Below are 17,665 nucleotides of genomic sequence, written 5' to 3' on the forward strand. Positions count from 1 at the left end.
GAAGCAACCAAGATGTCCTTCAGTAGGTGAACGGAAAAACGGTGGTACATCCTGAGCCAACAAACTACTACTCAGTGCTAAAAAGAACTGAGCTATCAGGCCATAAAAAACCAGAGAAGAACCTTAAATGCATGTTATTAAGTGAAAGAAGCCAATCTGAAAAGGCTGGGGATTATATGAATCCAACTATATGACATTCTGAAGACAGCAAAACTAGAGACAATAAAAGTATCAGTAGTCGCTAGGGGCTGCGGTGGAGGGATAATTAGGAAGAGCATAGAGGATTTTAGGGCAATGAAAACACTCTGTATGATACTACTAATGATGGATATATACATACATATATATTTGTCCAAACTCATAGAATGTACAACACCAAGAGTGAACCCTAATGTATAGTATGGACTTTGCATGATTATCAATATAGGTTCATCAATTGTAACAGATGTAGCTGTCTGGTGGAAGGTGTTGATAATGGGGGAGGACTATACATGTGTTGGGGCCGGAGGCATATGGAAAATCTCTGTACATTCCTCTTAAATTTACTGTGAACCTAAAACTGCTCTAAAAAAATTAAGTCTTTAAAAAAGGTTTGCTTTTTGGAATAGCTTCACTGTTTTTCTTAGAATTTTCTTAAAATGTTCACTATAAAGAATTCAAGGAAAAAGTAAATGAAGAAAGTAAAAAAATTATCAAAAAATTCCATCATCTACCATTTCATACATAAAAGGCTACAGAGTGAGCAATTTGTATATCAGGAATATTATTTTATTCCTCAATGTGAAAAAAGCTTTACTCTTAATTTTTAAAGTATAGGTGGAATACATCTTTCTTTATAAAAGGTTATTCCTGTTGCATATAAATCTCATTTCAACAAATCAAATGGAATCTTCCCACCTGGCCCATTATACTTTCAATAACGGTTTTGCTTTATCTCTTACTACATTTTAAGAAATAACTCAGATATGTTTTAAATTGAATGTGTTTGTACTCTAACTTGTTCAAATAATCACTGGACTATACACAGATGCTTTGCTACTCAAAGAATAATGGTCAGTAAAGAAAGACTGCTATTTAAGGAAATTCAAAGATCAATCCTTTTACAAGGAAGTTGGGGATACAGTGAGAAAAGCAACAAAGTTGGGAAGAACTAATTTCAAAACTCTAACTTCTCCACTTTCTAACTGTGGGATCTTGGGGAAATCACTTAACCTTTCTAAATCTCAACCATCAAATCTTTAAAATGACTTATAGGGTCCCTTTCAAGCATTAATATTCTGATTCCATTTCCAAAGAAGTCCTAAAATGATTAAGTATGAAGACCTAGGATTAAGAGCAAGCAAATATCAGGGAAAAAGAAGTTGATGTATGAAGTATTATTTCTATATGTCTATGGAAAATGCTAAAATACAGCAACAAGATAATAACAAGGTGGAATATAGTAAATCAGTGGTCTACAAACTGGGGCATGCATGTATAGCGCTTAGAAGTACAAGAGCATGGAGGGGCGCCTGGGTGGCTCAGTTGGTTAAGCGACTGCCTTCAGCTCAGGTCATGGTCCTGGAGTCCCGGGATCGAGCCCCGCATCGGGCTCCCTGCTCAGCAGGGAGCCTGCTTCTCCCTCTGACCCTCCCCCCTCTCATGTACTCTCTCTCTTTCTCCCTCTCTCAAATAAGTAAATAAATAAATCTTTAAAAAAAAAAAAGTACAAGAGCATGGAGAGTTTCAAAGAAATTGATTTCTCAGCTCTCAACTTCCATATGTACAATTTTCTAGAACCATTCTGCTAATCCAGTATATCAGTTTTCATTTACCTCCTCTCCCCTTTCATCTCTACTCCCCCTACCATCTCACAGAGGAACCTGCAACACTCAACACTTCCCTATACTTACTGTGGAGCTGTTGTCTAACAACATCTAACGAGCCAAAATGAGAGTTCAAAATACCCATGGTGACAAAGTTAATGACTCTACAGACTGGGATATCCAATTTTTTTTCAAGTAAAGGGGTCACCAATTCTGACTTCCATGAATATAGAAGTTAAACCAAATCCAGTTGTTGCTTCACTAAGTAATAAAAATAATCTCGATTATCGATCACTTCATTGTCAACTTGGAAGAACGGGTGATATTGCTAAAATAAAGCCCTTTTTATTCATGAGATTTCTCAATATTTTCACTATTAAAATAAAAGAGGAAGAAAAGCAATGCAAAACACCATCTTCTCTAATAGTATTTATAAATAAACTATAATTATGAAATAATTTAAAATAGAATCCATTTCTAATAAAATTTTACTGTTTTATTTAATACTTTTTAAATTTTATAATTCATATGTTGTTTTGTCTACTGGCCATAACTGTATTGCTAACTGAAACCAAAATAAATTTGATACAGCCTTATGAACAAAGAAAATTCAATTTTAAATTTAAAATTTTAAGATTTTATTTATTTGAGAGAGAGAGAGATAGCATGAGCAGGGGGAGGGGCAAAGGGAGAGGAAGCAGAACTCCCTGATGCAGGACTCGATCCCAGGACCCTTACTTATATCATGACCCGAGCCAAAGTCAGATGCTTAACTGACTGAGTCACCCAGGTACCCCAAACATAGGAAATTTTAAATGGTTTTAATTATAATTGTTTTTGCACAGAACTCAGAAGAACTGGGTGACAATTAATACAATGCATTTTTTATTCCCATTCACTAAATTCATGAATTTACTTTCATTGTTGAAAAGTATGATGTGTGATTGGTAAAATGCTTTCAAGTATAAAATATGTAGTGACAGAAAAAATAGGTGTTCAAGAGAAAAAAAAAGAATATAAAAATTCTGACTGTTAAAATTAAGATATTGTTCACATATTTTTTTAAGTAGATGATGGAAAATATCAAGTTGTTAAAAATTCCCTGGATGTATTTTAAATTGTGATTTAAGTAATACACCAAAAATTATATCATTTACAAATACTGAAACTTAGAGGAAAAGTTGTTTTTGTTTTTGTTTTTTAAAGTAGGCTCCACACCCAGCATGGAACCCAATGTGGGGCTTGAACCCATGACCCTGAGATCAAGACCTGAGCTGAGATCAAGAGTCAGATGCTCAACTAAGCCACCCAGGCACCCCTAGAGGAAAAATTCTTAATGTGTGAGAAGGTATATAGTTTTTTGTTGTTTTTCCAGTTCTTTGGAGGGGTATATGAGCAAAAAACCCTGATAGTGAAAGTCAGAATGTATCATTTGTCCTAACCTTCCTAAGATATTGCCTACTGGATATCCCCACCTGGATGCTCCCCAGATACTTGAACTCAGCATTCTCAAAGCAAATTTATTATCTCTTCCCCCTGCCCCACATAAACATTCACACACACACACACACACACACACACACACACACACAGAAAAACAAAACCTGCCTCCTCTTCCTATCTGTATTTTTGTTACTAGCTTCATGATCTACCTGGTCTCCCAGACTAAAAAGGTAGGAATTTTTTTTTTTTTTTTAATCTCCCACATCAAATCATAAACTCTCTAGTCCTTGTGCCATGGTCATTGTTTATGGCCTCCTCATGAGCTATCATCAAATAGCTCTTCAAAACAGTAACTATACTATTTTTTTTTTTTAGTAGACACACAATGTTTCAGGTGCACAACATAGTGATTTGACAAGTTTATACATTATGCTGGTCTCACCACAAGTGTAGCTACCATCTGCTCCCAAACATCCCTATTACAATATCAGTGACTACATTCCTTATGCTACACCTTTTATTCCTGTCAATTATTCATTCCATAACTGGAGAAGCCTGTATCTCCCACTCCCACTACCCATTTTGCCCAACCCCTCACTCCCCTCCCCACTGGCAACCACCAGTTTGTTCTCTGTGTTTAGAAGTCTGATTCTACTTTTTATTCTTTTTTTAAAAAAGATGCCACTTCTGAGTGAAATCATATGGAATGTATCTTTCTCTGACTTATTTCACTTAGCATTATACCCTCTAGGTCCATCCATGTTGTCTCAAATGGCATGAGCTGATCCTTTTTTATGGCTGAACAATATTCCATTGTGTGTATATGTGTGTGTGTAAACCACATCTTCCTTATCCATTTGTCTATCAATGGACACTTACATCTTGGTTATTGTAAATAACGCTGCAAGAAACATATACCTTTTCAAATTAGTGCTTTTGTTTTCTTTGGGTAAATACCAAGTAGTGGAATTACTGGATTGTACAGTATTTCTATTTTTAATTTTTTGAGGAACCTCCATACTTTTTTCCACAGTGGCTGCATAAATTGATATTCCCACCAACAGTGCACAAGAATTACTTTTTCTCCACATCCTCGCCAACCCTTATTTCTTGTCATTTTGATTTTAGCCATTCTGACACGTGTATGGTGATCTCTCATTGGTTCTGATTTGCATTTCCCTGATGATGAGTGACGCTGAGCATCTTTTCATGTGTCTGTTGGCCATCTATAGGTCTTCTTTGGAAAAATGTCTATTTAGGTCCTCTGCCCATTTCTTAATTCATTTAAGAATTGGATTGTTTTTTTTTGGTGTTGAGTTGTATAAGCTCTTTATATATCTTGGATATTAACCCCTTATCAGAGATATCATTTACAAATATCTTCTCCCATTCAGGAGACTGCCTTTTTGTTTTACTGATGGTTTCCTTCACTGTGTAAAAGCTTATTTTGATGTGGTCCGAAGAGTTTATTTTTGCTTTTGTTTCCCTTGCTTAATGAGACATATCTAGAAAAATGTTGCTACAACTGATGTCGAAGAGATTACTGCCTGTGTTCTCTTCTAGGATTTTTATAGTTTCAGGTCTTATATTTAGCACTTTAATCCATTTTGAGTTTATTTTTGTGTATTGTGTTAAAAGGTAGTCCAGTTTTATTCTTTTACATATAATTGTCCAGTGTTCCCAGCACCATTTATTGAAGAGCCTGTCTTTTTCCCATATTCTTGCCTCCTTTGTCAAAGATTAGTTGACCATATAATCAAGAGTTTATTTCTGGGGTTTCTTTTCTGTTCCATTGATCTACGTCTGTTTTTGTGCCAGTACCATACCGTTTTGATTACTACAGCTTTGTAGTATAACTTGAAATCTGGAATTGCGATACCTCCAGCTTTGTTTTTCTAACAATAATTACACTTAAATTTACTTCTCAACATCTCCCATGGAGATGAAACTACTTTATAATTGTTGGAGGTATACAAAAATACCTGTAATGCATATAATTGAGTTACCCAAAGAAATTACAGAATCATGAAGTTGGAAGGAACCAGAAGAGTCAATCCCCTTGACCATATCCTTACCCAGGTATCTTTCAAGCTGTTGTCTCAATTTAAAATCTCATGAAGTAGCCTGCTCTTTCTCTGGACATCTCTGTCAGAGATCTGGGCCCAAATATAACTTGTTTCACTTTTTCTAGGATTATTGTGATTAAAAAGAAGATTCATGCTAAAAGAAGAACATTGGTAAAATTACACAAAATTCTAAACAAAGAGCTAAAAATTAGTTATAATTTAACATCCAGAGATGTCTTCAGTTAGCATTGGAGGATACCTCTGGCTTTATTTTTCCTTTTTTGTGAGTATGCATGGTGTATACATATGTATATATTTTGATTTAGTTTTAAACAAAATTGGGACAAACTGTAAATACTCAGTACTAAAATAAAGGAAGGCAATATATTTTTTTATTCAACTGCTAAATTACTTTTCAGCAAATTTACATATATCCTACTAGCATTGTGTAATCTTCATGTTATATACTTATTTTATCATTCTTTTAGTTTACATTTCTTTAATTATTAGTGTGATTAAACACAAGATCTCCCTATTTCCCTATTGTTTCTACCTATTCGTCCTATTCTACTCTCTGCAGTAATATCCTTTTCCCGTGTCGTAAAAGGAAGAAGAGAATGCATAGTCTTTAGGGTCAGGTCAGAATGAACCAGAGTTTAATCCACTTCTACTATCTAGTTGTGTTACCTTGGACAAGTGACATCTTTAAGCTTGTATCTTCTCCTGTATATTAGCGACTGCCCTCACAAAGTAGGAACAGAGTATAGCAATCAAGAACATGCAACCAATCAAAATCTAAATTAATCCTCCCCTCCTTTTTCTCATTCACGTGGTAATTCTTCACATACTGGAAGATAGCAATGCTCCATCACCTCTCACCAACCACTCCTCTACCTCCATCCCCAGCTTCTTGGCCCAAATCCTGAGGCTTCCCTTCTCCAAGCTAAATGTCTTCCAATTTCTTCACTCACATATCAAACAACGTGCTTTCAAATCACTTCATCATCTTGGTAACTATCTTCAGAGTATGATTTAACTTAGTCATATCCTCCTAGAAAGTGGCATCTGGAACAAACTCCAGATACGATTTGAAAAGACCAGAATAAAGGTTATCGTTTCAAATAATTACCTGAAATCATCAAATGTGTTTTCCTTATCCACATCTATGAGCCAACAAAAATCTATAATCCATAAACCTGAAAGACTAACTATATTCTACTCACCTTCACCGAGGCAGGCTAGGTTAAAAGTAAGGGTGTGGAACATGACAGGTGCTTCTCAAAGTTCTTGTGATGCCTTGGGCAAATAATGTATTGTCTCTAAGGTCAGTTTACTCCTTGTAAAAAAAAAAAAAAAGGTAAAAATGGGAGTAATAGCACTTATATAGAGTTTTTGTAAAGATTAAAAACATCAGTGACAGTATCTGGCATGTGAGGTACTCAAATGAAAACAATTATCACTGAAACTTTAAACACCATTTATCGAGTACTTTACATGGTCTTGAGCTCGAGTTTGGTCTATCCGAAACATGAATGACAGAGTAGGCTTTGCTGAAACTTAGTTAACCAATTAACAACTCATCTTCTTCCCCCAATTCTCCCTGCCCTGCTTTCAGCCTCTCCTCTCTCTCGCCATCATCTTCAGAAAACGAAGAGCCCTCCCTACCAGCAGGTGGAGGCATGGAGCAGTAATCCAAAATTCCTACTCAAAATTACAAGCAGGAGAAACTTCTGATTTCAACCACAAGATCACTGGCACAGGTCCATTAGGAAGGGAACCTGCCAGCAGTCAAAATGAAGCTCTGCAAGCTTCAAAGGCTCATCTACAAATGTAGTTTTTGTTCCTTTCCTCATATACTACTACCTCATATAGTAAAACTGAATGCAAAAACGTGAAAGTATCATTTATTTGTGAGTAACCTTTGAAAGACATATTTAACAACAATATAAAAATCAACAAAGTCTATGTTGTGTTTAGGCAAGAACAGGCTATTTAAATGTGGGAGAGAATAAACACTCACTTTTCTCTCAATTCAAATTAATCATAAGATCTGAGCAATCTGTAGAATAAAAAAGCTTTAAGTTGCTGCTAAATTAGAAGATTAAAAATTAATTGTTGAAGTTTTCTGGAATGGCCAAAGGGAATGTAAGAATGCCCAGATCTTAAAGATCTTTAATCAAGGTACTTCTAACAAAATTAGATTTTATATAAACACAAACACAGTCTTTGGTACAGAAAATTAAATTCCTTAAGATCTGCATGCAATGAGGGTTCTTTATCACCTGAATTTCCTCAGTGTCTTTAGTCCAACTAAATGGATATTAATAGTCCTAGGCAAAAATCTGAATTAAGCTAAGCTTTATCAACTTTCTCTTTCTTTAGCTCTTCTCTTCCCAAACTTGTCGCTATACCCATCACTAGAAAGACGTTAATTCTCTAAAATTACCTCTGGTTCTTCATGAAAAGAAAAGGAAAAAAAAAAAAAGGGAAGGAAGGAAGGAATGGCTGAAGCTTACACTAAAGTATTAGCAGAAATCTTATCAAATTGCCTCAAAGAGAATGGATGGTGCCTCTCTTTTCCACCCAAAGTGAGTTCCCTACTCTTCGTAACTCCCTGAAAAGGCTTAATATTTTACCTCTTGCAGGACATTTGTGTTTAAAAAAGAATTCTCGAATAGGTAGTATGTACAGCTGATGGAACTCTAAGCATAGCAACAAAGCAACAAAATCTGGGCATAGGTCTAAAACCTCTTCCAATCACGTCCCATAGACTAAATGTGTTCCTGATGAAAACTTATAAACTAGCAATTTGAACACCCTACTCCTCAATCAGAACAACACTCCAAATACACTATAAATTTACATTAATATTGTTTGAACATATATTTGAATTATAGCATAAATATATATTACTTCAGAAGTAAAAGCCAAAACATGATGTTATTAAATTAAATCAAAGTATGAAACATTTCTGAAAACAGAATAACGAAACCAAGATCCCAACAAAACAAGTGTTTTGGGAGCAGACAAGGAGGAAGGTCTCAGCAACTGAACCACTCCCAGGACATCCCACCGACTATTCACATTATTCCTTGTACTGGCTTCTGAATGTAGATTTGTGAAGAGGCAACTACTATGCTAACAGTAATTTGGAATAATGCACAATTACAAACTGACATTAGATATACAACAGTCCTTACAAATGAGCACAATATATGCAAATGAAATTTGACAAAAGAGGAAATGCAAATGCACAGGAACACTTCAGAAAGTGTATATTTTTGCTTAGTCTAAGTTGAAACAAACTCAGCATACCACAGTGCATCTACTAACATAAAACATTTCTATAAATGTTTGTAAAACATTTATAAAATAGCTTATTATTTATATATTATAGTAACATATGATTGGAGATGATTGATAATCATTTATCTTAGTACTGTAAAAGGATAGAGCACTCTAGAAAGCCAAAAAATGTTACCTCTTGACTCGACCTAGTGATACCATTCTAAAGACTTTATCAAACATGCAAGAAGGTGTTAAAGTTTTGTGCACAACATCAAGACCTGAAATAGTTCTCAATTCAACATTCAGATAATGTGGTACTCATAGATCAACATGACATCACTACTAATGATCATTAAGTATACATAAAACTATACTGTTCTCTGAGAGTATAGTAGCCACTAGCCATATGCAGCTATTTAAATAAAACTGAATTTACAATTCAGTTCCTCAGTCAGACTAGCCACATTTCAAGTGCTTACCTAGGTATATATGGATAGTGACTATTACACTGGATACTGCAGAGATGATTTCCATTATCACAAAAAGTTCTATTGGATAGTGCTGACCTACATAATTTCCCAGACCATCCTCTGTCCTCCTCCCCCTACATGCACCCATTTATCTAGAAACATCTACATCATCTTCAGGCTTTGGCTAAGCCTCAACTACTATGTGAGGATTCCCCTGATCTACCCAGGAAATTTGGGTATACCTTCCTGTAGTCTCATTATGCCTTGATAACTCCAATACAAAAATTATGTGACATATAATCATACCATTTTCCCCAACATAATGCTGTAAGCTTCTTTAAGAATCAACTTTTATCCAAGGGATTTTGAACTGTTCTGGCACACAGAGGACCTTGATAATTTGTCATATACTAAGAACATTGCTAAAGACAACAGAGATGTACACTATGACTACAAGTAAAAAATATTTATGTATAAGGAACGTAATGCATCAAAGAAAAACTTGGTTAGGTTGGCAGGCTCCCAAGTGATTTTTTTTTTTCAATTACTAATTCTTTACATTTTCTTAGTACTCATCACAAGGAGTCTCATTCTCGGAAGGTGTTCAGTAAATATCTGTGGAATAGTTTCTGTATTAAAAAAAAGAAAAAGACACCAAGAATGAACCCTAATATAAACTATGGACTCAGGGTGGTAATGATGCAGCAATGTAGGTTCAGCAACTGTAACAAATGTACTACTCGGAGGGGCGGGGGGTGGGGGGGATGCTGATAATGGGGGAGGCTATGCATGTACCAGGCCAGAAAGCATATGGGAAATCTCTTTACCTTGCACTCAATTATGCTGTGAACTTGAAACTGCTCTAAAAAGATAATGTCTTCAAGAAAGAGACCCCAATATTTTGTTCAATAATAATATATACCATCGATTTATGATAAATTTAAAAAATTAGATCACAAATTTCTAACCCAAATATTTCTCTCCAGTGCACAGAAAATCTGACTAAAATAATCACAGGTGCAGTGCTTTGGCGTGTCATCAATACACAAACTCAACTTCCACATTACCAAGCACCGACCTATGTAAAGCACTATGGACACAGTAGTGAACAAGAAATTTCTTTTTTTTAAGATTTTTATTTATTTAATGGGGTGGGGGGGGAGAGTGAGAGGAAGAAGCAGACACCCTGCTGAGCAGAGAGCCCAATTCAGGACTTGAACCCAGGATCCTGAGATCATGACCTGAGTCAAAGGCAGATGCTTAAACGACTGAGCCACCCAGGCACCCCAAACAAGACAATTTCTGCCCTCACAATATTTTATCTAAATAAGATCTTTATTCTGCAAGATAAATCTTTAATCTCAGCTATCAACAACAGATATCCTAAAATGGCAAAAACAAGCTTCTCTTATTATTCTGATTTTTCAAATAATTCAAAGAACTCATATTAACCATTTGAGAAAGTAGTACATGACCTGGTTTAAAACAAAAGCTAATGCCTCATTTACTTGGCATTCTTGGGACAGTTGGTATTCCACAGAAATGAATTTTTCAGACAACTCACCCTTATCCATGTAAGCACCAACACTTAAATTGTTTCGCATGGAGATTTTTTTAAGTGGGATCTTCCAGTTTTTAAAAACAGATTCAATTAAGTACTATTTTGACTAATAATTATTGTATTGTACAACACTCAAGCTCCTAAACTGTATGTCCCCAGGGTTCCCTTTTAAAAGTTGCTGGCTTTGAACAGTTTTTCTTCTGATCTCCTGCTTTGGTGTGTCCGCTGTCAACTTTTGCAAGTATTAGTGAGAACCTAATTGTAGCAGCCTCCAACCCCTTCAAATTTGATGTTGCTTGCAACACAGATTTGTCAGAATTTTGCCTAAAACACACAGGCTTTGAGAGGATCATCAAATCTATATTTTGGTTGCTCAGTCTTCTGCTTATTTCCTGAACCTCTTTAAACCAAGTTCCGGATAAATGAGTTACAGCTATACCCTGATAAAAGTCCCTACGTTATTTTCATATTTAAAACTGATGCCCAGTCAGATATAACTTCATTACTTATTCACTCATCCAACAAGTATTAAGTACCTACTATGAGACAGTCTCTAACATTACGGTGAAACTGAAGAACTGAAAAGATTGCTAGTTTTGAACAAACTCTAAAATGGAAAGATTCAGAATAATAATTTAATAGCATCTAAAAAAAAAGAAAACCAGGTTTGGGATTTTTTTAGGTAGTAAATGAAACTACAAAATCACCTCAGTTTTTTTAAATTTCTGTAGCTTTAGACTTAGGAACTGAAAATTCAAGGGATTTAACCAAACATTTATTGTATAAAGCTCTGAATAAGATTCCCAAATTTTCTTTTCTCTTTTTTTTTCTATTACACATTCCCTTCTAGCCCTAGAGAAATCACTAGCAACATGTTTTAGTATTAAATGATAGTCCAAGTCTTGGTAATGATAAATACACCCATTTCAGCCCATGGTTAGTTTATCATCATTTTAATGTTGCGCAACAATGATTAGAAAAAATGTTATAATTCAAGAAACTTTCTGTCCAAATTTCCATAAGTTTCTATATACTTCACTTTGGGGTATAGATTTTTTTTTTTTTTTAAGTTTTAGGAGTTAGCAAAATTTGGTGTGACTCTACATTATTTGCTTTATCTGCCACAATCATATTTTTAAAATTCCATTACCCATTTAAACCTAAGGCTAGGAAATGAGTCAAGAAGGAGTAGGGCTTAAAATTGGTCTCTGAGGATTAATTAAGACAACAGGTAAAACCCTGGTATCAGCCTTGTTTTAATGCTCTTGGAATCTCCTTTCTCATTCATTTTCTCAGGGAGCACAAGTAACTTTATTTGTATTTTATAATTTTATAAAAGACTACTGATCATCCTTATTATTTATACTGAACTGGAAATGGGTATTAGTTATGTGCCTGTGATCTGAGAAAGTAAAATAATATTGTGAAGTGAAAAAAGTTACTACAGTTAAAAACCTTTAATTACTACCATTAAAAACCTTTTCCAGCAATGCATTAACATTTCTTCAACATTAATTCTGGAACCTGAAAATGCTTTAAGCTTAAGTACTATAAAGCTAGAGCATGGACCTAACTTTCAAAATAACAACGTAGTATTATTTAAGCTATTATAGTAAACCATAAAAGTTGGCTCTGACCTCACTAGCACACCATCTTGTCCTGTGAAATAAGCCTGATTTTAAATAAAAACAATTCACAGAGAAATCCAGATGGTTTCTTGCTATCTCTACCATTTAGGCAAAGAAGCAAATGACAAATATTTACTGGACACACCTATCATAAGCAAAATCTCTACCAGGTGCTATCCACACTACCGGTTTAAAAATATATATGCACACAGACCCAGCTCAAGATATTTACAATATAATTGGACAGAGAAAATATGCTTCATAAAAGATACTAATACTAACCAATAGGAAAAAGAAATATATTTGAATTAAAAATTGATCATGAACATGTAACACTCTGGCAGCAGAAATGGAGGGCGCTTGGTTCAGATATAAGCAAAATTGTTTTTGCCTATTTTAAACCTGGCAATCAAAATCACCCAGAACTAAGGAATTGGGCCAACAGCATCACCACAGAAAAAAACCGAAATTCTCAGGAGCAACTGGTATTGGACCATTCAAAACAAAGTCTTCCTGTGAGTGCGCATTAGTAGTTTCTCTCCTAAAATCTCCTTATCAAATTAAAAACAAAACTGATTCCTGGTTATCAACTCTGCAAAAACCGAAGCTCTTCGGGGAAGCACTCCCGATTCTTGTTTCTTTTATAGCACTTAAGGTCCATCCACAGAACTAAAAGGGGCTGGGGAACAGCGACGAGGAACTGGCCTATTGTTCGAAGAACCGCAGGACCATCCGAACACCACGGGGCGCGCGGGAGCAGGGGGGAGGCAAGGCGCAAACGCGGCACAGGTGTGTGCACGGGAGAAGGGGGACAGGTGTGCCCGAGGCCACAACTAAGGTTAGAGAGCCCGACTTCAAGATCCAGACTTCGAGAAAGGGAGGCAGTCCTTCTCGAAGCTTAAACCGCTGAGCACGGAGGGGGGCGGGCCTGGAGAAGGTCTGAAGGGCTCCCAAAGCCCACCCGGGTTGGGCGGCGGGGGGAGGGGGGAATCAGAGAAGGCCGGGGGTCTGGGTGTGCAAAGCTCGAGGATAAAAGAAAAGGCTCTCGAGTCGAGGGGCCAGCCTATAAATCCCCGAACAATGGACAATGCTGGGTCTGAGGTAAACGGCTAGGAGACTGGGGGTGTCGCGAAGGTGAACCCGGGTGGGAAGAGGGAAACAAAAGAGAGAAGCCCCCAAGTGTGGGTCCCCGGCGGCGGCGGCGGCGGCAATTACCTGTGAGAGTTGCCGGGGATTGGGGCAGCCGAAGAGCGCGGAGCTGGAGCTGAAGCTGATGGCTCCTCGGCGGCTGAGGACGTGCTGGGGGACCGGCCTGTCCAGGGGCAGCACCGGCAGCTGGTAACATACTTCCATTGAATACGCCCGCCCTGCCCCCGCCCGGCGCCCGCCCAGCCGCGGCTGCCGGCCCCTGCGCTGGGAAGGGGCCGCGGCTTGGGGGCGCCGGGCCGAAGCGGGGGCAGGGTGGGTGGGCGCCGACCCCGGGCCGGGAAGCCGCGCTCACGCCTTCCCCACCCCAACACTCCGCCCGGGCCGCCGGCGGGAAGACGCTTCGGCGGCCGCGGCGACAGTTACGAGGACCGGCGCGCGCCCGGCTCCGGGGTGCAAGCGGGGGCAGCACAGGCAAAGTCGGAGGGGGAACCCTGCCGCCCCGGGGCTCCTCGGCCGGGAGGAGCGGGTCCGGGGAGGGCAGAGCAGAAGCGGAGCAAGGACAGAAGAAAGCGGTGCAAGAAAAGACTGCCGGACCCAGAGGCGAGACCCAGAGCGCGCGGGGCTTGGGACCAGCCACCAGCTCGGGCCGCCGCCACCGTCCTGCCCCTCCCCTCCCCCGGAGCCTGACTTCACTCCGCCGCCGGCGCGAGCCCGGCGTAATTCACACTTTGCAGCCGCGGACCGTGCGCCAACCACGGCCGCCGCCACCGTGACGTCACGACGCCGCGCCGCAGGCCCCGCGCCTCCGCAGCGCCTAGGGAGACGGACAAGCGGCGGGGGGCCAGGGGGGTGGCGGCAACCGCCTTCCTCCACTTCTGCACAGTAAGCTCGGTCACTGTCCTCTCCAGCCACACGCCGCCCTGCCTCCGCCCCCTCCAAAATCAACTCGCAACTCCCCCAGCTCTCCCCTATCTGCCCTCCACCCAAGGCGCGTGCGCACGAGGCCCCACCGTTTGGGGACATTCCCCTTATCGCTAAACTCTTGCTTTCGAGCGCGCTGAGGCTGTGAAGTGGGCTCAGCCTGCGCTACAAGCGATATTTGGCCCTTCTGACTCCAGAAACCCAGAGCACGCGGCGCACTCGCAGCGTTCAGCCTTAACCGCGGGGTCACCGCTGTGCTTCCCTCCTCGATTTCCCATTCTTGGACTTAGCTGGGGACCGCTGCGGCAGTGACGTCAGCGGACCGCGCGGACCCCGTCCTCCCTGCTACGTCACTGCCAGTCCTTTGGCAGGGCCCGGCTGGGGCTCTCCTCAGGCAGGTGCGGGGCCCCAGGGCTGTCCCGGGCCGAGGCGAGGAGAGAGGAGCCGAGAATGCTGGAGTGAGGAGGGGGTGAGAGGGTGGAGGGGAAACACTGAGACAGAAAGAAGTGAGAGTATGCCTTGGAAAAAATGAGAAAGGATGATACTGAGAAGACAAAGGAAAAAAGAAGCCTGCATGACCTTTTACCAAACGTGTTTTTCTTTGTTGGCTTTGATTTTTAGAAAGCAGAGGAGAGAGCTTTTGACCTGGTCTGTAAGCTGAATATGTCATTTGCAGGTTCATTTTGTCACATTTTCCCCCAAACTATCAAAGCTTTTCAGTTGCAACCCATTGTTTCAAAGGCATTCCAGCCCCCAGGACGTCAGCCTGAACAAGCTCTTTCCTGCTGGCAAAATTGTTGATTCGGCTCTGCTCTCAGGGTATCCATCCTTCCACTTATTTGCTATGACTAGCCATTGAAAAGGTGGTAGATCTTTGAAAGTACTGCATAGCCATTACTGATGACGTCAGGTATGAAATGCTCATGATTCCATAAGTCAACTCTGCAAGACCTCTTATCATCTTTACAGGACATCTGTTTCTTTTACATCACTTAAAACGTTCTGCCTCTTCCATGGTTGTCTATTTGTCTGTTCTCTACTATTAAAAGAAATATAACTTCCACTGTGGTTTCATGAATGTTGTCTTCACTAGATGGTAAGCTCTCTAAATGCAACAACTGACCCACTCACTTTGAAACCCTAATTACTCCCACAACATCTAGTAGATACAGTGAGCATCTGCTGTATGCTTGGGATTAAGCTAAACACTCTCACTCAAAAAAACCCATGAGATAATAGTATCTAAACTGAAACTGGGCTTAGGGAAACATAACTTGCCCTAGATCTTACACAGATAAATGGCAGAACTAACGAAATAATGTTTGAATTCTCTGTACATTTAAGCACCCAGAAGGTGGTATTGGTATTACATCAAACAGTATATGCTTCAAATAACTGTATCACATTTAATAACATCTAAGAGACTCAGTTCCATTAAATCATTTGATAAGACTCAGGGCACTAACTAAACAATGCATCTCTCTTTAGCAGAGAGGGGAGCTAGCATTTACCATACACCCACTGTGAGCCATGACAGGTATTCTACATATAACATTTAATTTAACCCCACACAATAGCCACATATGTAAAATTTGATACCAGTTCTACAGATGAGGAATCAGTTTCCAAGACCATAAGTCATCTGTGCCACTGAACTCTGTTCTGTGTGATTTCAGAACCATGCATTTCCACCATACCATGTAGTATCTCAAGACCAGAATGTCAACTGTTCTCAGTGTTTTTTACTATACTGGGAAGCATATCAGTCAGGGTTATCCAGAAACACAGAAGCAATAGGAGATTAGAGAGAGAGAGAGAGAAAATTTCTGTACATGTATCTTGTCCAAGACACAGAGAAGCTAGAGGAACTGCAGGCCCCCTGCTGCCCCCTGGCCAGTAAGGTGAGTCAGCAAGTCATGTGCAAAACTGCAGCAGTGCTTGGGACCCTGCATGGATCTACCAAGTGTAATGGCTGGTGCTTCACGTCCACTTCTCAAATCTTTTGCGAATTTCTGTTGTGGCCAACCAAAACCCTAAAAAGAAGAGAATTCTGGGAATGTAGTTCCAACTTAGCTAAGCTGCTAGTGCAAACTAACCCAGTCTGAACTCTTATCAACTTGACATCCCTACACACTTCTTTTAATCACATTTAATTTTCAAATAAAGACCATAGTAAAATCATGTGTATGTCCATATGATGCAACTAGCTCTCATACAACCCAAAACAGCTCCCTCCCTTCCCAAAAGAGCGTAGAATCTTTGAATGACGTTCATCCCTCTTCTTGATGAGTCGTATTACCCCTTTGATATCCTGTAACTTAAATACAAGAGATAAAGTAACCCACTATTAACACATCCTAGGGGAATGAGAGAGAGGGGGGAAAAAGAAAATAATTGGTTAAATATACACAAATATATTCATATCAAAATGAGGGAAAATGCTCACAACTATTATAGACCTTATATCTGCAACTGGCAACATAATCATAATTACTATTTTCTTTTTTCCCCATTACCTTTTTAAATATCCCTTTGCCTTCAGCAAGCGTCTCAGCCAATAATAGTTCCTTTATTTATGGGGCAACCCAAATTTTTATTCCTGAAATATCTAGACCGTTAGAGGTTCTACTTCTATTGGGTTGTTGTGCTTTTCCATTAACTCATATTACAGAGTATGGGAATACTAAGAGGTACCCCTAAAGAATCTCCTGCATTCCAGGTACATTCCCATGTAGTAGCAATTAAAGATCAGTTTAACAGGATCAATCAGTCCAGGCAGTAGAGTAACACTCTTCTTTACATGTTGGTTAAATAGCACGAGGATCCCTAAATGGCTAAGTGGCAATCCCAATTTACAGATTGAGCTCTTGCTGTGTACCCTGGTGGAACCACTCTTCTTTGGGAAATAAGACCTCTGGACAAGCAGAACCCAACTTTGCAGGAATTGAAGCAAAATTTTGCATGTGATTCACTAGGGGTAAAAGTGAGAGGATCCACTTCCACTCCCACCCCTTGATTCCTGAACCATGGATATATTTTTTTTCCTAATTTTCTTTTTTTAAATTAATTAATTAATTATTTTTGATGTAGTGTTCCATGATTCATTGTTTGCTTATGACACCCAGGGCTCCATTCAATACATGTCCCCTTTAATACCCATCACCAGGCTAACCCATCCCCCCACACCCCTCCCCTCTAGAACCCTCAGTTTGTTTCTCAGAGTCCATAGTCTCTCATGGTTTGTCTCCCCCTCCAGTTTCCCCCCTTGATTTTGCCATTTTTACTATCTTCTTCTTTTTTTTTAACATATAATGTATTATTTGTTTCAGAGGTA

At 39.3% G+C, this 17,665-nt stretch overlaps 1 protein-coding gene across 3 annotated transcripts in view; it reads right to left on the reverse strand.

Moving 5' to 3' along the window:
* The window catches only part of PDE7A (phosphodiesterase 7A), a 113,792-nt gene extending 100,144 nt beyond the window's left edge, over positions 1 to 13,648 (reverse strand). The window contains exons 1-2 of one of the 3 annotated variants that reach the window (XM_031036549.2): positions 13,477 to 13,599; positions 6,538 to 6,650 (exon numbers count right to left, since the gene is read on the reverse strand). Coding sequence is in view for 2 of the 3 variants with exons in the window: in XM_081816064.1 (XP_081672190.1) it covers positions 13,477 to 13,614 (138 nt within the window). In the remaining variant the exon portion in view is untranslated. Of the gene's footprint in view, positions 1 to 6,537; positions 6,651 to 13,476 lie in introns of all 3 variants that reach the window. The other 2 variants (XM_081816064.1, XM_006741175.3) reach the window with 2 other exon arrangements.
* Positions 13,649 to 17,665: the final 4,017 nt, after the last annotated feature.

The sequence above is a fragment of the Leptonychotes weddellii genome, chromosome 4 (assembly GCF_054177405.1).
Source record: "Leptonychotes weddellii isolate Sample4059 chromosome 4, ASM5417740v2, whole genome shotgun sequence".
Taxonomy (NCBI): domain Eukaryota; kingdom Metazoa; phylum Chordata; class Mammalia; order Carnivora; family Phocidae; genus Leptonychotes; species Leptonychotes weddellii.